This window comes from Fonsecaea pedrosoi (genome assembly GCF_000835455.1).
Source record: "Fonsecaea pedrosoi CBS 271.37 unplaced genomic scaffold supercont1.3, whole genome shotgun sequence".
Lineage (NCBI taxonomy): Eukaryota > Fungi > Ascomycota > Eurotiomycetes > Chaetothyriales > Herpotrichiellaceae > Fonsecaea > Fonsecaea pedrosoi.
Window position 1 is genome coordinate 478,852 of NW_013550613.1, and position 24,595 is coordinate 503,446.

At 51.9% G+C, this 24,595-nt stretch overlaps 12 protein-coding genes across 12 annotated transcripts; 7 read left to right on the top strand and 5 right to left on the bottom strand.

Moving 5' to 3' along the window:
- Positions 1-1,116: 1,116 nt before the first annotated feature.
- Z517_04046 (uncharacterized protein) lies at positions 1,117-2,420 on the top strand (the record flags this gene model as incomplete). Its single annotated transcript, XM_013429377.1, has 2 exons — positions 1,117-1,152; positions 1,200-2,420. 2 exons carry the CDS (start codon positions 1,117-1,119, stop codon positions 2,418-2,420), a joined length of 1,257 nt encoding a protein of 418 aa, XP_013284831.1.
- Positions 2,421-3,114: 694 nt separating this feature from the next.
- Z517_04047 (uncharacterized protein) lies at positions 3,115-4,080 on the bottom strand (the record flags this gene model as incomplete). The annotated part of the gene is made up of 1 exon (XM_013429378.1): positions 3,115-4,080. One exon carries the CDS (start codon positions 4,078-4,080, stop codon positions 3,115-3,117), a length of 966 nt encoding a protein of 321 aa, XP_013284832.1.
- Positions 4,081-4,939: 859 nt separating this feature from the next.
- On the top strand, positions 4,940-6,760 carry Z517_04048 (uncharacterized protein; the record flags this gene model as incomplete). The annotated part of the gene is made up of 1 exon (XM_013429379.1): positions 4,940-6,760. One exon carries the CDS (start codon positions 4,940-4,942, stop codon positions 6,758-6,760), a length of 1,821 nt encoding a protein of 606 aa, XP_013284833.1.
- Positions 6,761-8,402: 1,642 nt separating this feature from the next.
- On the bottom strand, positions 8,403-10,301 carry Z517_04049 (uncharacterized protein; the record flags this gene model as incomplete). Its single annotated transcript, XM_013429380.1, has 1 exon — positions 8,403-10,301. One exon carries the CDS (start codon positions 10,299-10,301, stop codon positions 8,403-8,405), a length of 1,899 nt encoding a protein of 632 aa, XP_013284834.1.
- Positions 10,302-10,833: 532 nt separating this feature from the next.
- On the top strand, positions 10,834-11,413 carry Z517_04050 (uncharacterized protein; the record flags this gene model as incomplete). Its single annotated transcript, XM_013429381.1, has 2 exons — positions 10,834-10,842; positions 10,934-11,413. The coding sequence occupies 2 exons, from the start codon at positions 10,834-10,836 to the stop codon at positions 11,411-11,413; spliced, it is 489 nt and encodes a 162-aa protein (XP_013284835.1).
- A 993-nt stretch (positions 11,414-12,406) lies between these two features.
- Positions 12,407-12,868, bottom strand: Z517_04051 (uncharacterized protein; the record flags this gene model as incomplete). Its single annotated transcript, XM_013429382.1, has 1 exon — positions 12,407-12,868. The coding sequence occupies one exon, from the start codon at positions 12,866-12,868 to the stop codon at positions 12,407-12,409; it is 462 nt and encodes a 153-aa protein (XP_013284836.1).
- A 992-nt stretch (positions 12,869-13,860) lies between these two features.
- On the top strand, positions 13,861-16,131 carry Z517_04052 (N2,N2-dimethylguanosine tRNA methyltransferase; the record flags this gene model as incomplete). The annotated part of the gene is made up of 1 exon (XM_013429383.1): positions 13,861-16,131. One exon carries the CDS (start codon positions 13,861-13,863, stop codon positions 16,129-16,131), a length of 2,271 nt encoding a protein of 756 aa, XP_013284837.1.
- A 271-nt stretch (positions 16,132-16,402) lies between these two features.
- Z517_04053 (uncharacterized protein) lies at positions 16,403-17,265 on the top strand (the record flags this gene model as incomplete). Its single annotated transcript, XM_013429384.1, has 3 exons — positions 16,403-16,562; positions 16,663-17,061; positions 17,117-17,265. The coding sequence occupies 3 exons, from the start codon at positions 16,403-16,405 to the stop codon at positions 17,263-17,265; spliced, it is 708 nt and encodes a 235-aa protein (XP_013284838.1).
- A 746-nt stretch (positions 17,266-18,011) lies between these two features.
- On the bottom strand, positions 18,012-18,707 carry Z517_04054 (uncharacterized protein; the record flags this gene model as incomplete). Its single annotated transcript, XM_013429385.1, has 1 exon — positions 18,012-18,707. The coding sequence occupies one exon, from the start codon at positions 18,705-18,707 to the stop codon at positions 18,012-18,014; it is 696 nt and encodes a 231-aa protein (XP_013284839.1).
- A 371-nt stretch (positions 18,708-19,078) lies between these two features.
- Positions 19,079-20,655, top strand: Z517_04055 (kynureninase; the record flags this gene model as incomplete). Its single annotated transcript, XM_013429386.1, has 3 exons — positions 19,079-19,603; positions 19,659-20,133; positions 20,186-20,655. 3 exons carry the CDS (start codon positions 19,079-19,081, stop codon positions 20,653-20,655), a joined length of 1,470 nt encoding a protein of 489 aa, XP_013284840.1.
- Positions 20,656-20,918: 263 nt separating this feature from the next.
- Positions 20,919-22,649, bottom strand: Z517_04056 (uncharacterized protein; the record flags this gene model as incomplete). The annotated part of the gene is made up of 2 exons (XM_013429387.1): positions 20,919-22,434; positions 22,501-22,649. The coding sequence occupies 2 exons, from the start codon at positions 22,647-22,649 to the stop codon at positions 20,919-20,921; spliced, it is 1,665 nt and encodes a 554-aa protein (XP_013284841.1).
- Positions 22,650-23,013: 364 nt separating this feature from the next.
- Positions 23,014-24,588, top strand: Z517_04057 (uncharacterized protein; the record flags this gene model as incomplete). The annotated part of the gene is made up of 3 exons (XM_013429388.1): positions 23,014-23,127; positions 23,189-23,341; positions 23,392-24,588. 3 exons carry the CDS (start codon positions 23,014-23,016, stop codon positions 24,586-24,588), a joined length of 1,464 nt encoding a protein of 487 aa, XP_013284842.1.
- Positions 24,589-24,595: the final 7 nt, after the last annotated feature.

A 24,595-nucleotide genomic window follows, 5' to 3' on the forward strand; every position in this document is an offset into this window, starting at 1 on the left:
ACCGAACTGCTCGATGCGAACCCCCTCCCGTTAACTCGGATACGATGTTGAGATGTTGTGCGCAAGCTTAGGACTGGAGGATTTCGCCGAATCTAACGCCGTTCCTATGGCTCACGTGGATCAGCTTGCTACCGTGTGCGTGCTTTCTGACGGTCTATTCATTGACACAAGTCATCCCCGAGAGCTAGCTGGGGCCCAGGAATGCATCAATAGGGCTGCATGGAGCTAGAAATCGCACAATCTCGATGATCTCCGAGAGGTGGAGATCCAAGGTCCGTGTCAGATGTCCATACTACCTTTATCAAAAGTATTGAGTACTTGCGGTGAGTTGCTCCATGCTCACACTTCATATCTTCGATTGAAGAGCTCGGGAAGTAGCGCCTCTTCCGGTCTTTTCTGTTGCCTCTTTCTCCTGGTCTGTTCTGAGCTGGTTTCGACATCTGCGACCTGCTCGGCGTGGCGTTTGGTATTGTTCCTTGTCATTCCACAGTTTAGTGCCCGCTGTCATTTTGCAATAACAACCAGGGAGCCCAACATCCAGAGGACCATGTGGCAGCCACCCTTTGTTCACATTCTCCCACTAGCTGTTGCCCCTACTGTCTCAGATCTTTAGGTTTATTCGCATCACCACCAAACCTCGACCTTTACCACTGCGATATGCTAAGCGTGCATGGGATTCTCGTACATACTCCAAAATAGACAGCTACAACACTTCTTGTTCGAATACACACGATCCGGCAACACTTTTTCGGCCTTTCACGGTTTCTATGAGATGCTATACTGCCTTGCTGGCCAAAGCGCAGCGAATTTAGCAATATGTTGCTGAATATTGAAGCCGTCACCCCGGCCGAATCTTCACGTGGACAGCATCATCCTATGATGGATCGAGAATGCTTGAACCAAATATCGTCGGCCTAGCAAATGCAAAGCCTCTTCTTATCTTCACCAAGTATCACCTCGCAAATCCCGCCGGACCTATATCTTTGTACCTCCTCTACACAAAGAAGCTAGTGCAACAAGCTACTTCCGTCGCAGGTGCTACAAGAAATTGGCAGCAGTTCCTCGGGTGCTCGGTGGCAGCTAGCTGAAATACAACCAAGTGGTCCTTTGCAGAAGATGCAGCGGGTCAGTTTGTTGCCAGAGACAAACGAGGTAAGCAACATGTCTCACTCTTCGAGAAATGGGCTCACCATCGACAGGTAGCGAAGAAATCAACGGACGCGTACGGCGCAGCCACTCCGAGCTATCTTTTACAGATCCCCCTCGAAGTCCGCGAATACATCTACGACCTAATGCTCGCCTTCAAGTGTCAGGACCATTTAAACCTGCTATGTGTGAACAAGCAAGTGTATAGTGAAGCCAGACTTTCTTTCTTTCGCAGGCCACTCGTGTGCGAATGTCAAAATGATCTTGTCAAATTCACAAACAAATGGCCGAAAAGGGTGCAGCAAAGTATCACCAATCTGAGACTTAGGCTTGAGGAAATTGGACCCCAGGCTGTAACACCTTGGATCGCTGGTCAAGCTTCTCAGCATCCATATCTCCAAGAAATCCATCGCATCACATCTGCACTGGAGAACATTCCTGGCGTGACGCATTTGGCACTTCTGCGGCCCTCAGACTCTGGCAGGAATACACCCTCGAGTATCGTCATGACCCAAGTCCTGACCTGGGTTGCAGAACACTACCTCAAGCTACATGTGATGAAGCTCGACGTTGAGCAATGCCATATTAGCTGCCTTGGATCCGTTCAAGAACTACACACTTTCCAATTTAGCGGGTTCTCAGAGACAAGCCCCACGAGGACTGCAGAAGTGCTTAGCAAGTTGACGGGTCTTCGGAATCTTTCCATCATCGGTCCACCTCATGGCCTCCTGATGCGCCAGAGACATGGCTATCAGACCAGGATCGCCCAGTCCGTCACACATCAATTGTTCGAAAGGATCAGGCCGCTGAAGCGTCTAGCTTTGACCCAAATCACCGACCCGAAGACAGATGGGAGCATTTTCCTGAACTCCAAGACGATGAAAGCGTTGTATGAGTTCCATCGAGATAGCCTTGAAGTGCTCAAGATATCCTCCAACACGACTCCTGCGTCGGCCTTCGTCGAGTTTCTCTCAGCCTTCCTGCTGGACACACCGAAACTCCAGGAGCTTGCCCTGACGTGGCCGAACATGGAAATCACACTGGTCGACTTCGTCTCAAGCTCAATACAAAGGCTGGAGTTTGTTGTAGCCTCGACGGAGCAGGCAAACGCTATTGCTGCTCGACTTAGGCTCATGCGATACCGCCTGCGATACTTGCGGCTGGTCAAGTTCAACGTCATCAACGAGGTGGTTGAGACGTCAGTCGAGGGAGAGGGAGGGGGCAAGCCGAGCCAACTCAGCTTTTCAATGCCAATCCAGAATCTGGCTGCGTGAGTGTCTATCCGAGTCTCTAATTGCTAAAACGGCGCATGCTGATCCTTCTTGCACACACCAGGAACATTGTATCTCCGTTCACCATCTCCTGGGGCATCTGGCAGCCTCTATCCCCTAGATAAATCTGCGCTGTGGCCTGCGGAACTATTTTTCCTTGAGCGGCCTCAACGACTGCTCACTTCGCCCCGAAGGGACCGACTAGCTCCGAGAGGGATCACCTGCTTTTATTTTCCCTCGCCTTTTTCTCATCCCTTGACCATGATTTGCACGTGTTAAGATAGATTTGCTCAACGTGACGGGCTCATCGTGTGGGGCGTCACTTATGGGTTGGAGGAAAGGGTGAAGAGGCATAGGAGCGTGTAGTGTGAATCTGGTGCTCAGGCCCCCGAAAGCCGAACAGTGTATATATGTCCTGTTCACCCCCTCACCCTCGGCGCCTCGTCTTCGCACAAGTCTTCAATGGCAACACGCGTGAAGCAAACGTCGCTGTTTTTTGGGGGGGCGGTGCCCTGATCTTTGGGGGGAAACTCCTCGAAAAGAGCCATGTTGTGGTGGACTTGAACTATATTTACAGAATGCGCCGTGTGGACGTATATGCGTATGGGGCCCCTTTTCTAAACTCTTCGCGGGTAACCCTATCTCACATCTAGAAAATACACAAGACAAACGATCCGCAGAACCGCGTTTGTTAATATTAAAACAGCCTGCCAATAACCGGCATTGCACGATATATCTTATCCCAATGGCTTGCTTCCCAACCCGTACCTCGCCCTGCCGTTCCCACAACGCCCAACCCACCAGCAATCCACGCGGTTGCCACGGCGGCGGTGATCCCGTTGATAATCCTGGTTCGCCATTTCTTCCGCAGGTGACCCTCGTCCCCGCCCCCGATGACATACTCTGCACTCACTCTCAGGAATTTGGCCGCACCGCTTACCACGTGGTAACTGGTGACGCACACGAACAATGTGTAGCCTGCCAGTCCGACATACGGATCTTGTGCTATGCCATGGGCAAAGTAGCGTAATCCCACAGAGGCAGAACTCCCATCGATCTTCTTGGGGATGATGCGCATAGACAACACGTGGGCCACGAACATTGGATACAGTGCATAACCCGCGGCGCTAGTGAGCGAGAACTTTGGCCACGGTATCTTACTCTTCATCTTCCTGCGCTGCGAGAGTGTCTCGGCTCCATGCCGTCTTGCTGTGATGCGACGACGGTAGAGTCGTAAGGCAATCCCGGAGGCGATGTGGGTGACGACGGGGACAAAGATCAGGAGTGGTTCGAATGGGAAGGATTGATAAAAAGGGCGAGTGAGGAGGAGGAATTTGTCTGCCTCGCACGCAGAACCGGTCAAGAGGGGGATCAGTGCGGTGTTTGTGTAGTGCATCGTGAGATAGGCTGAGAAGGGAACGACAGAGTACTTTTGTACGGTTGACAACATGTGAAGCGTCCGGGCTGGCGTGAGGCCCAGCCAATTGGTCGTGCTGTGAGATGAAAAGGGCAATCTCGAAGCATCAAGATCCGCAGGGTTGGTGGGATAGCTCGGGCCTTCTGGGTCGTCATCATCGACGGGCGAGGGATCGACTTCGTGCATTGGTATAGAGGAGATGGAGCCACGCGTGTCTTGCGTCGAGAGCGGAGGTAGGTCGGCCATGACTTTGATGTTGTTGAGCGTTTCTTTGTTCTTGAGAGGGGGAAAGACGGCCCTTGCAGGCTCGGAAGACCCGCGGAAGCGGGCTGTTGGAACTCAATTACAGGTGAAAAGCTTGCAGTATTCTCAACCCTAGGAAATCCGTCATGTGCGGTCGTGTTTTTTGGAGCTGGACACGGTTTGACTCATTTGACTCACCAGTCCCTCGTTGTGGCAATGAGGACCGAGAAATCAACTAGGAGGCCTCAAAGGACTTCGCTTCAGAGATTTGGGATCAGCCAATAGCGGAAGACATAATTAAGCGGTGTGGGCATCGAGGCTAGTCAGCGGGGTCTGCCACAACCACTAGCGCATCTGTGGAGGGCTTCAATTGGTCGGGAGGCTGACGAGTGATTGATTCAGTGGGTATCGAATCAGAGGCGGTCGAGCTGTTTCAGCCGTCACCCCGCGCCCAACCACTAGGCAGCCCCTCTTGGTTTGGGTGGTTGCCTTTTGAGTGCTTCTCGGTCGCTCCTCCCCGCCCAACTGTCCGCTCCAGCACAGTCAAAAACTGCTGCTTAGGACGTTGCTTCTCTCTGTCTACCACTGTTCCTGCTTCCATCATTCAGCCTCCCTCGGCACAGTCACTATAATCCTTCTCAAACGACTGCCCCTTTCTCTTCTACAGACCTTTGCACTCTATTGACTCGCTCCGATTGGTGTCATTCCAGGTACAAATAACATGTGTTTTGCGAGTGGTGGACATCGTCGTCTCACAGCCTAAGACCGTTCTGGTCAAGCTTCGCGGCATGTGCTTGACTCTATTTGAACACACTTCTCTGCTGCTCTTGTGTTCTGGCTGTGTGGCTTTGCAGGGTTCAGTATGCAGACCTTAGAATCGGCAGAAGAAAGATCAGGTCAGGATGACGAGGACACCCGACCCAACATCAAGGATGCCGACCCTGGAGACACGAAGCCTGGCGGTGGATTCCCTCAATCTCATGCCCTGCATCTTTTCAAGGATTTACGGGTTGTACATCTGGTTGAGGCACTGAATTGCGTGCGTCAGGCGCAGCAAGCTGGAGGAAAGGACCCTGATAAGGGGTACCTCGACCAAATATCGTCTCATTTACAAAATGTGTGGACGGTCCACCGGGACTATATTCAGAAAGAGGAGGTCAGTCATCAGATGATCAAGTATCAAATTGGAAAAGGGCTCATAGACCACCTGCAATGCTTTTTTGACTCTGTTGATCTCGACATGGTCATTGTGGGGAACCCGGAAGACTTTGCTCACCTTATTGCGAAGCGATACCGAGGTATGCGCGCTGAGAAGGAGAAACTTCAAGAAGAAAACCTTTCTTTTTCCCACGAGATACAGCGTCTCACTGCCGAGAAGGACAGCCTTCAAAAAGACAACCTCTCTTTTTCCCACGAGATACAGCGTATCACCGACGAGAAGGACAGACTCCAAGAAGAAAACCTTGCGCTTTCCCACGAGATACAGCGTCTCACCGCCGAGAGAGACAGGATCTCACAGACACACGTCTCTCCAGAAGTCGGCTCCGCTCGACAGAAGGAGACTGACTATGTTATTGCCCAGTTGAAAGCGGAGATACTTGAACTCTCGAAGGCCAATGCAGACTATTGCCTTGAGATCGCGGGGGTCAGAAATCAAGGCAAGGCTCTTCATATCGAAAAGGTCAAAGCCGAAGAAAAGAGCGATATCCTCGCCCAGCGTAACAACAAAAAATCGCGGGAGATTGAGCGCCTCACACACCAAGTCGAAACACTAAAACAGGATGTCGGTAGCAAAATTGAGGCAGATAATGTGAAAGATGGTCTTGCGAGGACCAATGACCACTTATACCTTGCCATTGCAGACCTAAGATCGAGTGTGGACGCTCTGCAGCGGGATGATCGTGTCAGAACTGAGCTTCTTAGAAAAGTAGAGGCAGAGAGAGACACCATCAAGGCCATTGCAAAAGACCAAGGCAAAGCACTGTCATCCAGCCATAAAATAATCGCCATGCAGAGCGCACACATCTGCCACGAGAGGGAGTCCTTCTTCAAGGAACGCGAAGTTGCCATGCAGTCAGATCTTGACTTGGCAAAGTCGAGAGAAGACTGTGACCGAGTCAGAGCAAGTCTTGCTCAAGAACAGCTTGCGAGGGAAACTATTTCAACTCTGTTGTGCGCCACAAACCGTGAAAAACATGCACTGTTAAGTGAAGACGCCGAGTTGAAGGAGAAAATCGAGACTCTACGAAAGGACCTTTCTCATAAAGAGGACCAACTGAAAATGGTGGAAACAGCTAGAGACGTTACAGTTGCTCGGTTAGAGGAACGCATCAAGATTCTAGAGGCAGAGAAGGACGATCGTATACAGCAACCACTAGAGCAAAACGCGAAGCTCTCAGAAGAGACCAAGTCTAACCACGAGGGGTTTGACGAGTCGCAACGGCATCATATTTTGTCACAAGAAAAACAAACCTGCTCGGACCCCTCACATTGGAACCTGAAAAGCGAGATGGACTCGCTCCGTGCAGAGTTCAACAGGCAGGTCCAAGCGAACAAGAAGAGAGATTGTCGAAGGACACAGCTGCAAGTGACCACAGCACTGCAGAACCAGGGGATCAAGAGAAAGGCAGTGAGTGAACAAGATGATGTGCAGTCGAAGGAGATAAATGCAGTGCGCAAATAAGCCGATCGAGCCCCGACTCGCGCGCGAGCGAAGCGACAGAAGCGGAAATAGCTTGCGACCAGTTGATACAGCAAACGCTGAAACGACCCGACAGCAGACTGAGCAACGTGTTTCTGATCTTTTGGAACAGCAAAATCAACTGGCAAAAGCTTGTGAAGAGGCTGGCCAAGGCGCTCATGCTCTCGTCGAGCAGCAAAGCAGCTAAAAGCAGCACGCGAAGGGGCGGCGCAAATATACCCTAGTGGGCCAAGGAATAGGCTTCGATGCCTTCATTATTGCACAATGCAGCTTTAGCCAGATACGGCCACCCTACAGATTTCGACCTCTCCTGCAGAAGAACCCCAAATTCGACAAAGTCAGTCGCCTCGTTTGCCACTCCTAGCGACTTGGAACTCTGTGTTCCGAGTATACCATCAACACAACGGCTTGGTCCATGGTCAGAAACAAATATGGGTTGGGCAACTAAGGTACGAACTGGAGTCCGGGGCATCTCACCTGTTTTGACTCTGAATAGACATTGAGGGGACGCCATTAATGGAATTTTAGGTTCATATATATGTGTATGATATGTATTGGCGGTCATGACGCGTGGTGTTTTTGCAGGGAGGTTCAAAAGCGGCTCTGATGGGGACTAGAATTTGTGTTTTGAGGCATGTTGCAAGGCGTTGCTTGCTTTGTCTGCCGGAGGCGCGAGGCGTTCGTTGGGGGGAGTTCTTCCTTTCTTTCTTCGATTTTGAACAGCATCTGACACGACGGAGACGACCCAAGCAATCACACGGCAACCACAGTTGATCCCACGAAACAATCATGACAGCAAGCAAATACCCGGGACAAAGGGCGGGACGGAACTAGGGCAGGGGGGATACCCCTGGGTTTCTTTGATGGAGTTGAATTCGGAGTTGCAAGTCGGATCTTTATGGGAAAAGAAGAAAAAGAAGGGCAGGAATTCAAGCAGGAATGGGAACAGCCTGTTTTGATAGAAAGGCGTTTGAAGGCGCACACTTTTTATTGGGACCGAGTCGATGAGAATGGATTTATTGAGCGAGGAAGGGAATAGGGAAATAACAGCACCTCGGCTGAACGTGTGCGATATGATATATCTTTCTTTTTTTTTCAACCTAGTTCTGGTCAGATTGAACCCAGCAGCAACAAATGACCAAGATTGATCGGATTCAGATTCAGGAGTCTCCCATCATCCTGCGTCGTGAATGGAAATGATCCCAAAGAAAGGAGGAATAGATGAAAAATATCTCGTCCGTCTCGTCGTTACCATTGGTTGTCTCCGGAATTAATTCATGAATCTCGTTAAAAAGGAGCCTCTTTTTTCTTTTTCTTTTCGTGGAAAGGGTGGAGGGATGTGGGGAGGTAGGGAGACGAGAGGTAAATAGGTGGTTGTACTTTTCTCTTCCCGAGAAACACTTTCTCCTGTGGGAGTCCGCGTTATGTTGCGTCGCCCCACAGAGGTCTTGTCGTGTCGTGTAGTAGTTAAACTGGCTCTGGATGATACTGGCGAGTCAAGCTTCTGGAAAGAGGATTGAGCGTGATGAAAAGAGCTGGCAGGTTGAATGGTATCGTAATCGTATTGTTCGTGTCTTGATTCATATCGCCGGCCCTCGTTCCATAGCATCCATGGCCCTCGGTTCTAAACCGCGGCAAATATGTCGTCCAGCGAGCGCAGCACAAACTCCCCGGTCCCCATGGCCGTCTTCATGCCTTCCTTGTCGCCCGAGTACTTCCAGGAATCCACGTTTATCGTCCACACATTCATCCCTGGCAACGGCGAGTCGGGCCGTCCGTCCGACGAGAAGTTGAGGGGAATGTTCTCCAGGCGCACCAGGACGCGCAGTCGGAGGAAGGGGATCTGTCTGTCAATGCCCCAGTCCTTGACGCCCTTGAGGACGCAAAAGTCGCGCTTCTGCCACAGCGCCGCGATCTCCTGGTCGCTCGAGCACTGGTATCTGTTGATCCAGTCGTGACGGAACAGGAGGGCGTGCGCCCCGGGAGTCTCTTCGGCGTCGTAGTACGAGTCCTCGTCAACGGCGAGGTGTGCGGCGTTGCCGCCCCATAGCGACTTCCGGCGCCCAAAGATACACACAGGGCGGAAATCTTCGTCGAATCCAAACTTCATCCAGCAGATGCGCTCGCCATTCTTGTCCTTTCGCGAAGGCGGGACGTAGATGACGGCCGCAGTGCCTCTGATGCTCAGCAAGCCTCCTCTGGCTCGTGGCATGGCAAAGAAGAGCGGTCGGGGAGGCAGACCGAGAAGTCCATTCGGGTGGTATTGCTTCGCCGCCCGCATCTCCTCGGCGCTGTACCGACCTATCGACGGTAAAGTGTTGCGAAAATGGAACCTCGCCTGATAGATCTCATCAATCGTGTATTCTGGCAGAGTGAAGCTGTGAAGGCGAAAGCCATACCAGCGCCGGAGCGGTTCATCGGAGATGTGAGGTCGGACGTGGACGGTGCGAACACGGCCGTAAGAGTCGTCCAAGATGGTGCGAAGCAGAATAGGCAGCACGGTGGCGCCGTCGATCTGCACCCGTGCATATTGCTCTGCATTTTGAGACGATGAGAGTCGCTCGAGAAAGATACCCAGGCGATATTGAGGACAATCTTTGAGGCTGCAGTTCAGGATACAGAGATACGTCTCCATCGCCCACGGAAGGGTCATTAAGGAAATCGATATTCCCACATTGGTCAATGCGAAGCCAGTGGTGACCGGTAGGCCGTAGGAGGCAGGGATGACGACGTTCTGGCAAGTGACAAAGTGCGAAGGGGAGGTTGCCAAAAGACCATTGTGCCCGCCGAAATAGCCGTCCAGGCCACGATCCCATGCGAAGATGGATTGGTCGTCCGAGTGCCTGATGATCTCCTCTTGAAGCCTTGTAAACGATCTTTCGCCCTCGCCGTACAGCATGGGCATGCTAACATCGAAAATACCCAGGAGACTGTACGCTCGGTCCTCAACCCGGGTTGTCGAGCGTTTGGAGGCCCACGACATGCGCTGAGCTATCGAACAGCTCGAGGGTGGTCTCTGACCAAGAAGGACATCTCTGTCAATGCCAGTGATTCTTGATAGCTCCCCAGCCAGGTTATCCTTGGTGCCCAGAAAGACCCAGTTTCGATCGTAGAAGCTGACGTGTTTTGGGGCAATCAATTCCTGGAGTGTCCATCCCCGCGTGAACCACACACTGTCCTTCATCTCGGTCTTATGAATCTCGACGTCCGTTAGATAGGCAAAGCAAATTTCGGCATCTTGGTACCACCGATACATTGAGTTGATACTTTCCGTTAGCTCGGCCGAACTCGATTTGTCAATGCTACAGGTATCGACCCAAAGGTAGGAAAGTCCCTTGTTACGGGCAACCCAACAAGCCGACTGGATTTTGGAGAAGCCTTTCTTGCCAAAGGTCTTGGGGGAGCTCATGTCTTGGAAGGTGACTTCTTCCTCTTCCCATCGATGCGAAAGTATGGCATACCGGTGAGTCCTGCTGTTGTAGACTTCCTCCAATTGAATCGTGCGGACATTTATGAGGCGCATGGCGACGATCGCGGTGATCTGTGGAAGTCATGAGCTTGGAGTTGGTAGGGCTGGAACTTCTTGCTGTTGAAGACGGCCTCCCGCCTTATTGACGGCCTGTAGACGAATTGACCAGCCTCAGCTCCAGTTCATGCATTGGCTTCGACAATATCAAGTGCTGCATCATCCGGGTCTGTGAAGAGCTTGCTTGATCGCTGAGCCTGATTGGTGCTAACGAGGTCTACTCGATGTCTTGCCAGAGAAAAAAGTATAGACAACAGATCGAGGTTCAAGGAATGGATAGCCTCTCGGGTAATGCGTGGTTGTTCGTTGTGCGGCTGAAGGATGTCTTCGCTGGCGATCTGACAGTCGACAATTGAGGGGTCTGGCTCCAGACGCGGTAGTGGGCGACCAGACATTATTATGCGAGAACGGCCGACCACCACTTTTTTTTCCGACTTCTCTTCACTCCCTGCGTAAAGATCAATGCTTCATCAAACAGTCACTGCATATTAGCATCTTCTTCTGCGTCTGACTGTTCGTCACCGCCATCATGCCTCCGGTAAGTTGCGCCTTGCTGTGCCTGTGAAGTCTCGCCGACCAACTTTCCAATTGTCTCTTTGGCGTTATTGACTAGTCGCTTCCTCCTCTAGAGAGGATTCACCCTCCCCCCCGCCAGTACACAGTCGGCGAAACAAGCGCGGAGTGCATTCTTCTGCTCGCTATGTCAAAAAGGGTACAGTCGCATGAACGAATTCGAGGCCCACGAATCCTCATACGATCACCAACATAAGAAGAGGTTGAAGGAGATGAAGGAAATGCAGCGCCAAGTGCAACCCAAGAAGGAAGAGAAAGGACCACTGATGCAGATAAAACTTGGAGGGGGCACAAAGAGCGCAGCAGCTGCGGGTGGAGGGTTCAAGAAAGGAGGATTCAAGAATGCGTTTGCGCCGGCGGTCGACGAACCAAAACCAGAGGTCGAGAAAAGAGACGAGATAGAACCTCCCGTGGCTGAGAAGCGCGATGTCGATATGGATGACAGTGATCTGACGGAAGATGAGGATTACTACGATCCTCGAAAGCCGACAGGATGTATGCCTGGGTGCAAAGGTCATGTTTCTGCTGGCTCCTGAAGCAACCATTGTCCTCAAATCGACACACTTTTACGATCATAAACTAGGCCGATCCCAGAACCACACGGGCGCGACCTCTGAAAGCAAGCCTCACCATCTCTTTCGAACTCCCCCGGTTCCATACGTGCATAGCACACTTTAAAACGACGTATGCGCCCATCGAATGATCCATATAACCACTCGGTATGACATGGGCTCATGGGTATGGTGGGCAGGAGAGTCGATGGCTTTACCAGGCGGATGCATACGCCCGATACCTGTTCAACTGCGTCCTGAAAGCACGACTTGCACAGAGAGGATCTCGAGTACTGGCCTAAACACGGCTCGGCGATAGGAGGAGGCAGATTGAGTATTAGCAACCGCCCTGGTGCAAAAGGTTGATCTTATACGCATATGTCTTTCTTGGCCATGGACACCGTCGACATCGAGCTGTCAGAGTGACACATCCGATGGACAGACGAACTTCTCTATTCATCCGCCGGTCTATATGATAGCCCATGTTTCCAGTGTTGCCATTCGCTATCAAAGCAGAACAACCAATCAGACGGGTTTGCCCTTAGAGGGTGCAAAATGACCAGCAGGCCACGAAGCAACTTTCTAATTGCATGCCGCACTGCACAGCTTTGTTAATGTCAATTTCGGCGCAGACCTGGACCCGTTCCTCTTCGTCCCTGACGACATATTTTGCGTCACCACTGAGATCTCACTGGGAATCAAGGTGATATATTTTGTTGCTTCAAGTCTCCTGCCAAAGCCGGTGGCCGGTTACTCCATTCGGGGAAGCTGCATTGCGAAAAGTCGCGCCCTCTAAAGGCGCTTTACCGAGCATAGACGAAACAATGTGGCGAGAGTCAGCATACCCAGCTATAACAGAGTTTTCGAAAACGCCTCGATTTGTATGTTGGTTCCCACCACCGCGTCACATTGATCAGCCGTACACTTTGCAACGTTGAGACAGTCGTAATATTAGAGAAGTCGTTCACCATAACCGTTCTATAGTATATCGATGACCGTGGCGACAACTATAGCCATCATCACAGCCATCCCCAATGACCCTGCCCTCATCTGCACGGCCGAATTGATGTTGAACTGCAACACTTGTCCTTGCGTAAAGTTTGTCGCAGCACCCTTGATGGCCACCTCCGTCAAATTTCCACATTCGGTGTTAATAGTGGCGTTGAATTGAAAGCTGGGCAGCTTGGGAATGGCGGAATCGAGGGGCGCGCTGGCTGGGTCGTGGCCTTGAGGTGACGCTTGAAGGTATGCGGACCGGTATGTAGCATTGGCGCCGACAATGGAGAGGTTTGCAATGGTGGAGTATTCGCTACAAATAGGCTGGTCACTTTGTTGCTGTCGAGGGCTGAGAAGGCTGAGCGGCGAAGGGATAGCCGTTACGATTGTGACGAGGGCGAAGAAGAGGAGGCAAGTGATGGCGGAGAAATGTGTTCTCGGCATGGTTTTAGCTGTGGGAGATCAGGAATGGTATAATTTTTGGCTGTGCAGGTCAGCGATGTAAAGAAAGACGAGTACGTTAATTAGGCTTGGAAAAGTGGCAAGGAGGAAAAAAAGAGTGTCGAGAAAGCCCGACAGTTTTGTACTCGAGCCGTATGTAGCAGGCTCACCGGCACCTCAAATGCAAAACAGGGTCGTCGATATTCTCCTGATGGATCTGGTTTGAACTAGGTGTGTGTATGTGCTTGTAGTGGCGCCACTTGACGCCCGTGAAACCGTGCACAATCGGCATCATTGAGATGGTAATCTCCTGTATGTGACAAGTCCGGGGTCACTGTTGCCCATCTTGACGGGTGATCTGGTTTGAGAATGGGCAGGAGAGGCGTTTGAGGAAAAGGATCTGAGACCGAAACGGTTTCAAAACTCTCAGACGCGCTTGAGGCTGAGGAGTCAGGAGAGGAGGGCTGTTTTTTACTGTCTGGTGTACAATGTGCATACCGTTTGGCGGAATATTTGTTCACTGCCCCTTATTCGGGCAGCGAGCTTGCATCCATGTCTGTGTGTAGCAGGAAGGGTACGAGGTTGTTCACTCATTGAGATGCTCCGTGTTGGTCGACAAGGCTGAGGGAGCACTAAGAGGCTCGCCGTAAATGGACTAGCTTGATAATATGCAAGGCTGCGACTAACTCTTTGTAGCATCCGTCTTGGCGATTCTCAGAGAAAAAAGTATCGTATTCGATGCTGCTACCATTTACTTCATGTCTGTGCCTTGTTCCCAACTTTTGGTAACATAACACATTTGTTCGGCGGACACATCGATCTCTCAATCTGCAGTGTCAAAGGGATGGAAGGGGCTGGTGATGAGGATCGGCCGTTGTTTCGCTTTCATCCGGATCAATCTTATCCGTGATCGTGTGCCAAAGCTCGCGAATAACAGCCAGGGATACTTTACAAACCTGCAACGGAGGAGCTTTGCGGCCTCATCACGCTCGAATATGGCGTCATCGAATACCCCCGAGACCATCATGGTGGATGGCAAGAAATACAGACACGTTCGCGAAGGTCTAGCTTCAGTACTTGCTCCATATTCCGGGGAACCTCCAACGTCGACCAAATCCTCCAAAAACAACGACGAAGGAGATCAGGCCGTCTTCTATAATCCTATTCAGCAGTTCAATCGAGATCTGAGTGTCCTGGCAATCAGCGTCTACGGCGAAGCTGCTCTGCTGGAGAAGCTAGGCCGGGTTGCTCACAAGAATCGAAACGCGAAAAGGAAGAAGGCCGGAAAAGGGTCGCACGCCCCGCCTGCAGCTCAACTCGACAACAGCGCCAACAATGAAGCAGAGCAACCGAACGCTCGGAAGCGTAAAGCCGACCACCTAGAAGATGCAGTCGTCCATGAGAGTACGGAAGAGCCGGCAAAGAAACTCAAACCCAATGGACATGACGAAGACAACGTCAAACCACTTGTTGCTGAGCTGACGGCTGATGCTGATGCTCCGGTCAATGACACCGTGGGAGAGGGACTGCAACCAGAACCTGTCGCAAGTACAGGCGCCGCCGATCCTGAGGTAAAGCCACCTGCAAACCCAAAGAAACAGCTTCCTTTCGCTATTCTAGACGCTTTGTCTGCAACGGGCCTCCGAGCGTTGCGCTATGCCAAGGAAATATCATTTGCTACCAATATTGTCGCAAATGATCTCTCCTCGGCATCGGTCGAGACCATCAAACTCAACATCAAGCACAACGACGTCGGAGACAAAGTTCAACCCAACCTCGGTGATGCTCGAGCTTTCATGTATACCAAGGTTGGAAACGAGCACCCCAGACCCGCAGAAGGATATGTACATCGTTTCGATGTGATTGATATTGACCCTTATGGAACAGCGGCTCCTTTCTTTGACTGCAGCCTACAGGCAATCCAGGATGGTGGGATGCTGTGTATCACCTGCACAGACGCTGGTGTCTTTGCATCGACGGGGTATCCCGAAAAGACTTTTGCACTCTATGGTGGAATTCCTGTCAAAGGGCCACACTCGCACGAAGGTGGCTTGAGGTTGATCCTCAATGGAATCGCGATATCTGCCGCGAAATACGGCCTTGCGATCGAGCCTCTTTTGTCGCTTTACATCGACTACTATGCCCGACTCTTCATTCGGGTCCACCGAAAGCAGCAAGAAGTCAAGCTGCTGGCCGGTACATCCATGATGGTTTATAACTGCGGCCACGGGTGTGGAGCTTGGGTCACACAGCCTTTGCTTCGGAACAAGCCACAAACATCTAAATCTGGAGACACATTCTACAAGTTCTCATTCGCCCAAGCACCGTCCACAAATCGGAATTGTGAACATTGTGGTTCACGGATGCACCTGTGTGGCCCGATGTGGTCAGGTCCCCTACACAATCCGCAATTCGTTGAGAAAATGCTCAAGAAGGCTCGAACTCTGGACAAGGACACATATGTCACTGTCGATCGAATCGAGGGGATGCTTACTTTGGCCTTGGAGGAGGATCTCGCGCCTACCAACTCAGACGCAGACGGTACAGAGGTCACAGTAGCCGAGGACGGAGCTACGCACGACTCGAAGCCAATCCCGCGACTTGCGACTGACAAACCGGACGTTGCTCCTTTTTTCATCATGCCTACTTATTTGGCAAAGATAATCCATTGCGCCACACCTTCTGAAGATGCAATGAGAGGTGCCCTGCTTGGACTGGGCTACAAAGTCTCCAGGTCTCACTGCAAGCCTGGCAGTATCAAAACGAATGCCCCATGGTCCGTGCTGTGGGAAGTGATACGAGAGTTCATGCGGACAAAAGCTCCTATCAAGGATGGAGCCGTGAGGAAGGGCACAGCAGGGTATCAGATTCTGTCGAGGGTCCGAGGGACGGAGCGGGCTCTTGTATCAGAGTTGAGGGACGTGACGAGGGAACAGCTTGGGAGATGTGAGACCAAGGACGACCTGAAAACTGTGCTACAAGGGATACTGTATCGATTAGAGAACGAAAAATCACCTCTCCCCCCAGAGACGGGTGAATCGTCTGAGCCGAAAGATGGTGGCGAAGAGGCAGCAGCTCAACCCGAGGAACCTCCCAACGGTCATCGGTCAAGATCCACGAGTCCTTCGGTTCCACCACCGAACAGGCTCAAAATCACATTTGACGAGAAGTTGGGTAAAGAGAAGCCTCGTGGCAAGTTATTGAGGTACCAGATGAATCCGAGGGAGAACTGGGGTCCGATGAGCCGGGCTGGGAGGACTTCGTGAGGAAGGTATGTACCTCTCACTGAATATTCGCACGGTCATCTAGGGTTCAGTTCCTTTGGAAAGACTAGTTCTTGCCATCTTTCAAGCTCGTCCTGCTCCTTCTTCCTTGGCAAGCATTTCATTTCATCTTTTGTATCGTTCTTACTTGAATCTTCGCCCTCTACAGATTTCCCCTCTGGTTATTTGCCGCCTTCCTTACACGTCTTCCTTATCATGACCTCTCCTGACGGCGGTGAGTTGACTGTCAACCCAGGGATCAATGCCCACCAACATGACTGTCCCAGGCGCTCCGCCTCTCGGGACCTTTTCCGACATTGCCCAGCTGTCGCAATTTTGGCATGATCCAAAAGATTCCAAAGTCCTCAGGTTTCGCCTCGTCGATTTGATGAGCACGACAGACTCCCCGCGAGCCAAAGTGGTACAAACAAAAAGTGGGCAAACGATGGACGAAGCTCGAACGATCGTAAGTCACCCCTGGCTGTGCTCGGCAGCCTTGGTTCAGTGGATGGATACTCCCTAACGATATTCTAGACCCAGCTCAATACCGATGTCATGAAACCGCGTTGCTCCTCGCATACAAGGCCATGGGCGACTCAGAAGTCACCACTGCTTATACCAATGTCCAATTTTTCAGGCCGCCGAGGCCATCCCTCATCGATCGAATTAAATCTTCGCTCAATACCCTCGGCCTTACCGAAGCGGCTGCTAGCGGGATTGTCGACGGCGCGCAAACTCTGCGACTATACCAGCGTTTGAGAGACGAGCGATACCAAACCGTCGAGAAGCTTCAGAAGGCGCTGGAGCGTGTGACAGAGGAGGTCGCGGAGATGTCCAAGTCCTACGAATCACCAAAGGCCTGGGAAATTCCTCACCTGACGCTGAATAACTCGAAAGTATTGGTCGTGGAGGAGGAGGTGCTAGCTTGCGAACGTGAGCAGGCAGAGAAGCGGTTGACGACCTCAGAACCGTTGCTGATCTGGCTCAGGAGTTGACGAAGATCAATCGGATCAGAAGAGTCCATTCACAGACGGACAGGACAGACGGACAGGACAGACGGACAGGACAGACGGACAGGACAGACGGACAGCTCAAGGCCTCTATGTCATGCGAAACTCAGCTTGGGCAGTGGAGTGAGGGAGTCGCAGGATCACAACAGTGGCTCTCTGATTTTGGAACGGATTTCTCAAACGAGCTGGATAATTACTAGATCCTGCAACGAGGCCGAGGGGGGGAAATTCATCTATCCACATTTGCAGAGATATTCAGCGTCTCTCCTTTCCCCTTTCCCATCCTCACCAGCCGGGGGAGAAAGGAAGAGAGAGACAAGGAGAGAGGTCTCTATGAAAATGTGATTCCATGCCCCTCCATTCAATAAGTCCCGCGATTTCCGGTCTCTTCTCAGTCCCTCTTGGTCTTCTCTTTGTCCACTCTTTTGAGTCCATTGATATTCACGCTCGGTCGAGTTGCACGCACTTCATGGGTTGGGGCGGTGCGGTTCAAGCACGGCAGCCTAGCAGCTTGTGAACGTTTGAGCAATGGATAGAGTAGAGAATTCCTTTATGGAGAAGAAGTAGCTGCTTTTGCTGCTTCCCATGTCAAGGTCTCGTAGAAAGCTATCTGGAGGAAACAGGCCACGGTCGGTGGTGGAGATATAGGATCTATAGGACGCTCAAGCTGCGACTTTTCTCGTTCTCTCTGGTCTTGAAACATCCGATTTCCTTGCCCTGAGAGGCCACGCACATCCAAAGTCTCTGTTTGGAGCAGAGAAGATACAAAGACCCGAACCAAGGTGGCAATTTCCCTCGGCGACAACATATCCCCAGTCTGTGTCCCTACGGTCCACCTTTTCGTCCGTCTGCCCCAAAAGAGGTATGAATGAATCACTCAATATCGAAACTCGTGCCACAGCCACAACTACTGGTGGCGCGCGGATTCCCCACGATTTTGAACTGACTCCCAATCAATTCCTGGGTGAAGTCAATGGTGCTGCCCTTCAACAACTCCAGGCTCGCCGAGTCCATGACCACCTCGGCCTTGCCCGGGCCCGACGGCGCCGTCTCGTCGTCGCTGGCAAATATCGTGTCTTCTTCCCGATCGATCTTGGACGAGTCCTCCAGGGACATTAAGTACTGGAAGCCGTGGCAGCCGCCGGAGGTCACGGTGACGCGGAGGTGGGAATCTTTTGGCTGCGAGGAGGAAGAGGAGGAGGATGAAGGGACGAGCGTGTTCTTCTTGCTCTGGGGAGAAGCGCTCGTGATCTGTTTCAGGCGTTTGGCCGCTCGCTCCGAGATGGTGATGGTCATCTCGTTGCCGTCTTCGTCGACCCGCGGGTTCTGCACCACCACCGTCGCCTGCCGGACGGGCGAGGAAGAGATGTGTCGTCTTGTTACGTAGTTATTCCTCTTTTCGAGCCGTGGGATGATGGGGTGAGAGTGTGCTTGTCTTGGGGTCGTCGTTTGCCGCTGCAACGGAGCATTGGAAATACCTCGACATGCTCGGAGGTAGGTCGTCGGGTCTTGTGGTCTGCGTAGAGGACGCGCGGCTCGAAAGGCGAGCCTCATCGAGTTCTGTGACATGGTTTTTACTTTCGCGAGAGCTATTCCTCCGTGTGTCGCTGGCGTGCAAGGCGTAGAACACAGGTTGGTGGGTTGGTGTGTCTCTTTGTCACTGGGAAAAATGACGATGGTGGAAAATGCGGCGGCCAAAGGAAAAACCTCGGCAACAACGAGTTGCTGACAATTCTGTCGTTTTCCATTCCGACTGGTTCAACTCATTATTACAAAGAAGAAAGGTCCCCCCTCTCTAATACGTCCCTCTGAGCTGGCCACTTTTCTCTTGTGAGTCGTGACTATCTCGTCTGCGAGAGTATCCAGGAGACAAGTGCTACGGGTCCTGCCCGCGAGAAATCAAGTCAAGGTGCACAGAGTGTCGTATTTTCTCTGTCACCATGTCTAAAGCAGACATACCCCGTGACTTCTACTCTATGAAAGAACCCGGCGATCCATTTTCCCCAGACTTTGCCCTCTCTCTCGATGCTAGAGATCCGCTATCTCATTTTCGGTCAGAGTTTCACATACCGACTCGGGCAGATCTGAATAGACCAACGCTGTCTAAATCGCCTGGAGAAGGACCCTCTCAGCCCTGCACGTATCTGTGCGGCAACTCGCTCGGCCTTCAGCCCGTCAGGACCGCGAATCTGGTCAACTCGTTCCTCACACAGTGGCGCACAAAAGGCGTTTTGGGGCATTTCGTCGAGCATTCAGACTCTCCCCTTGCACCGTTCTTGCACATCGATGACCATGCCGCGAGACTCATGGCCCCGATCGTGGGTGCCCTTGAGTCGGAAGTGGCAGTCATGGGTTCCTTGACGGCAAACCTGCATCTCCTCATGTCGAGTTTCTACCGCCCCAGCAAGAAGGGCGAGGGAAGGTGGAAGATCCTGCTTGAGGGTAAAGCCTTTCCAAGCGATCATGTGAGTAGGACCAGGTTCTGGATGCCTACACAAGCCCTGCTGACAACAGTGTCAGTATGCAGTTGAGTCGCAAATCATCCATCATGGCCTCGACCCTGCAGAAGCAATGGTTTTGTTAGAACCTGTCTATGACAGATTCCCCACCTTGTCCACCGACCAAATCCTTCGAGCGATCGACGAGCATAGCTCAGAGCTTGCCTTGATCCTCCTACCAGGCATACAATTCTATACCGGTCAATATTTCGACATCCCTCGTATCACAGCCCATGCTCACTCGCACGGCATCATGATTGGCTGGGACCTGGCACATGCCGCTGGCAATGTTGACCTCAAGCTGCATGATTGGAACGTCGACTTTGCCGCTTGGTGTAGCTACAAGTATCTCAATTCAGGGCCGGGAGCAATGGCTGGCATCTTCATCAACGAGAAGTTTGGCAAAGTCGACATGAAAAGTCCGACTCACAAGTACTGGCCGCGCTTGACCGGATGGTGGGGAGATGATAAATCCAGCAGATTCCAAATGACAAACAGTAAGTTGGAGGTATCATGGTCCACAGTGCTCAGCTGATTTGATCTATGAAGAATTCGTCCCTCGACCAGGTGCCGCGGGGTACCAGGTATCCAATCCAAGCGCGCTCGACCTCGCAGCCGTCGTTGCCTCGCTACAAATCTTCAACGAAACATCTATGAAGGATCTGCGGGAGAAGTCTGTGCGCTTAACGAATTACTTGGAGCACCTCTTGGACGACATCGCGATGAGAAAGCCAGGGAAATTCGACATCATCACAGTTAGAGACGCGAAAGATCGAGGCGCCCAGCTAAGCATCCGACTGGCACCCGGCTTACTCGATGGAGTCCTCCGTCATCTCGAACGTGAAGGTGTCATTGTGGACGAGAGAAAACCGGATGTCATTCGAGTTGCTCCCGCACCCTTGTACAACACCTTCACCGATGTTTTCCACTTCTGTCAGGTGCTGGATGATGCTCTCGGCAAAGACAGGTTATCCACGAAAAGGCTAGCTCCAGTATCGGAACAGCTGGCAGGACTCTGAAATAAGGAGCCTTGCCATAATCCAACTGAAGCGCTTGCTGATGCTCAATCACCACAATGTCATGGTCGGCCACAGAATCTGTACCTGGAACTCTGTGGCAGCTCTCCCCTGAGGGAACAGCCTGGCCCCATGCCATACCCAACAACCCATCAGTCAGGTACACAAGTGGCACGCAATCCACCTAACCAAATAGTGGAAGATTGTGCTTTCTCAGAAGTGCATGGTTCATGCAGACTTGGCGGACTCACAGAACCCAATGCCAATCAATCTTCCTCACTGTCGCTTGGCTCCGCGTCACGCCACAAGACAAAGTCGAATCTGCCATCAAGGTTTGCTCGCATGTACTCACGGATCATCTCCTGACTTTCCTCGGCCAAATCATAGTCGGGATCCACAGCCATCAGCGACAGGTTGAACCCTTTCTGCCTCTCGGGATCAAGACTCATCAAGAACTCCATGATCGCACTCAAGGTAAACCGAGTCATGGCGTACAGTGTGAGATTCTTCAAGTACTTGAGGTTCGCAAGAGGTTGGAGGATGTCCGCCGACACTTCTCCACCACTTGTCCAGAAGTCTTCAAGAAGTGGCAGGCTCACAGCCAGAGAAATGATGTGCTCCTCCGAAAACTCATCCGAGACATCTTTCAGGACAAGTTCTTTCAAATTTTTCAAGTTACACAAGCCTTCGACCATAAGTGAGAGATCGTCGGGCATCGTGTCTTCACCAATTCCCTTAAGCCATACTGACTCAAGGGACCTCTGCTCAGCCAGTGCAGTGTGGAATAACTGAGAATTGGTGTGGCGAACGGTATATCCCTCGAGGGATAACCTGGTCAGCCTCACATTAGGCGAACACAATACTCTCGAGAGCAGCGCGGGTCCATCAAAGAATTTCTTCAGAGAGAGTTCGCTAAGAGCCCTGCAAGAGCTTAGCCAATCAACGACTTCTAGAAATACATCGTTGTTTCGGAGCTCCAGCTGGACATTGCCATATTTGTCTTCGAGCTTAAGCGTCTGGATCTCGGTGCAGTCCCTGAGCGCATTCAGATTCCGTACAGCATCTTGATTCAGACTTCCCAGATCCAGTTGTTGTAGTGTTTTGTGCCGTCCGAGTGCTTGAAAAGACCTCTTTCCAAGATTATTGTTGCTGATCATTTCAAAGTAACTTAGCGTGTCCGGCTTGAGCTCGTTCAGAAAAGTTGCAAATGCCTCGTCTGCGTCTGGAGACTCCCACTCGCGTAACGTCAAGCTGTGGAAATTATCGCAGTGCTCGGCGATTGCGGCTCCGGCGCCGTTGACCAGGGCATCACCTTTCCAGAGCACCATAGTCTGAAGCTTTGGTGAGCGAGATATCCACCTTGGCAGGAACCCGGGGCTGATATGGCCGTCAATCTCCTCCAACAGCGTCGTCTTCGTGGTCACCGCATCTCCGATTGCGTTGACCGTGGCAACGACGTCCACTACCAGCCTCTTGTATTCCGTCTTGGGGAAGTGGAAAGGCTGGAGTTTCCCAGCAAAGAACTGCTTTCGAACGGGACCGGTGAACTTGGGGTCTTCCAGCATCAGCGACAGGTTGCGGAAATCCAGGGTTTTGATGTATCGACAGTAGGGTTTGTAAGTCGTGTGGTCATCGAGACTCGAGAGAGTGATGGAGCGCCATAACACGGTCCATTTGCGATAGAACTGTGCCTGTTCCGCGGCCTTGGTCGCGAAGTCGGTCGGCCTTTGCCGGACATCCAGGTCGTCTCTCTGCTCGAACGCCGGAGAATGCTGGTGTAGTCTGCGGACACGTCAATTACCACAAACATGTACAGAAAAGAGTAAACTGGTGGCCAACAAAACTCACTGGTACATTGTCCGAAGCGCTGGGTCTGCGAATGACTTTGAACTCAGTGCGCATGTGTAGAGCGAGCCGAATTCCCTCTCATTTCCCAGCTCCTCGCATATCAAGGACAGGATTTCATCGGGGAGAACGGTGCCCCGATATGCAGACATGGTGATGGTGTTATCCCCCATATCCAACAACCAGGGCACGCGATAGCGATACCCAAGAGGAGAGGAGTTTGATGAAGGTGGTAGAGAAGGCTTATCGAGAGAAAAGTCCCGCGAGTAGATGATGGTAGGAAATCATCCTTGATAAAGAGACTGCACTGGCGAGAAACATTGATATGTGAAAAGCTGTGTACATTGGAGACTCGTTGCTCATTCGAGTCTCGAAAGTCAAGTTTTGAAATGACATCACCTTTCACCCTCTGTGTCTCTTTTACGCGTCGACCCGCGTCTACCTGCGTCTTCGTCTCTCTGTCCCTCCCCTCACCCTCGTCCCTCATCCACCAGCCGAAACTGCGTCTACACACTCATGCCAACTCTGGTGTTCACTGTGGCTCCTTCTGGGGCGACATATTTCCATGATCTGCTCACCTGCCTGGCAAAATTTGACGAGGATGTTTCCATCGAGGCGACACCTCAGTTTGTGAGTCCCGCCTTGGCTGCAAACAAAATCATGGCAGTCGACTAATGTGCTTGGGGTGAAGTTTCGACTTGCGAGTCTGAATGTTTCCAACACTGCTCATGCGGCGTTCACCCTCAGTTCGTCCTTCTTCGCTAAATACCACTTTTCTCCAGGCCCGCGGACCCCCACAGGGTCTGCATTGCCAAAGAAATGGTCCTGCAAGCTTCAAATACGGGTAAGTCTCGTACCTTAATCTCTTGGATAGACACCTCTGAAACAAGTCAGGCGCTGCTGTCCATCTTCAAGCGTCGCCTGGGCGACCAACGAGACAAGGACACCGCTCTGGAGACTTGCGACTGCGAGCTCCAGGCCAACCCAGACCAGGCAGAATGTCGACTGGTGTTTCGTTTGAATTGCCGGCAGGGTGTGGTCAAGACATATCGCCTGCTCTACGAGCCCGGGGAAATTCTCCAGGCGGCCTTTGATAAGGTCGGGTCGACCAACTACTGGTCGATATCGTCACGGACACTGCGGGACATAGTGGAATACTTTGGCCCCAAAACCGATCAGCTCGATTGGTATTTTCAGAACGGCAAAGTCACGTTTACGAGTTATACGGAGAAGATTCAAGCTGGAAGAGGTATTGACCCTAATCCACTGCCGTCGCATCTTATTAATTGTTGTACAGAAATCCTCAAGCAGCCCATGCATACCTCTGTGGCACTGGAGCGCAAAGATTTCAGCGACTTCAACGTTCAAGAAGGGTTACACATTGGTACTATGGTCAGAGACTTCCGCGCCATCGTAACACACGCCGAGACGATGCATTCACAAGTGACCGCAAGGTATTCGCGAAGCAACCGACCTCTGCAGATCAGTTACGGCGAAAATGGCCTGCAAGCAGAATTCACAATCATGACAAGACGCTCGGCAAATGTCCCAGGTAGCACATCCGTTGCGACAACACCAGCTCGCGATCTATCCATGCGTCCTTCGTCTCGACCTCCTGAAGCACCAACTCTCGCCTCACAAACCTCGTCGTTCAATTCTCGCGCTCCAAGAAGTGCAGATACCAGTATGCCGCCTCCAGCACGCAGCTCTTTGCACAATCGAGATCAGCCTACACAGTCAACATCTGAAAAGGCTGATTTAGGAGACTCTGCTCCTGGGCTTGCTGCAGCACCCGCGCCTTCCATGAGCATCGACCCACACAGTCTCTTCATCCCGGCGGATGACGACGACCACCAATGGGACGAACCTAACTTTGAAGAGGAGCCGGACATTGTGACGTGGGACGAAAACGCCGACAACGCTGCATCGGCATCAAACTCGTCGCGGCGCATTCGCGATTCCGAATTCCATTCTTTTATCTCGACAAGAGAGCAAGAGCAGCAAGAGCGGACGACTCTGACGAGGTCACGGTTCCCAGCAGAGATTGCTCCGACTCAGCGACTTTCGCAAGTAAAGGGGATTTTTGACTGACCGAAGC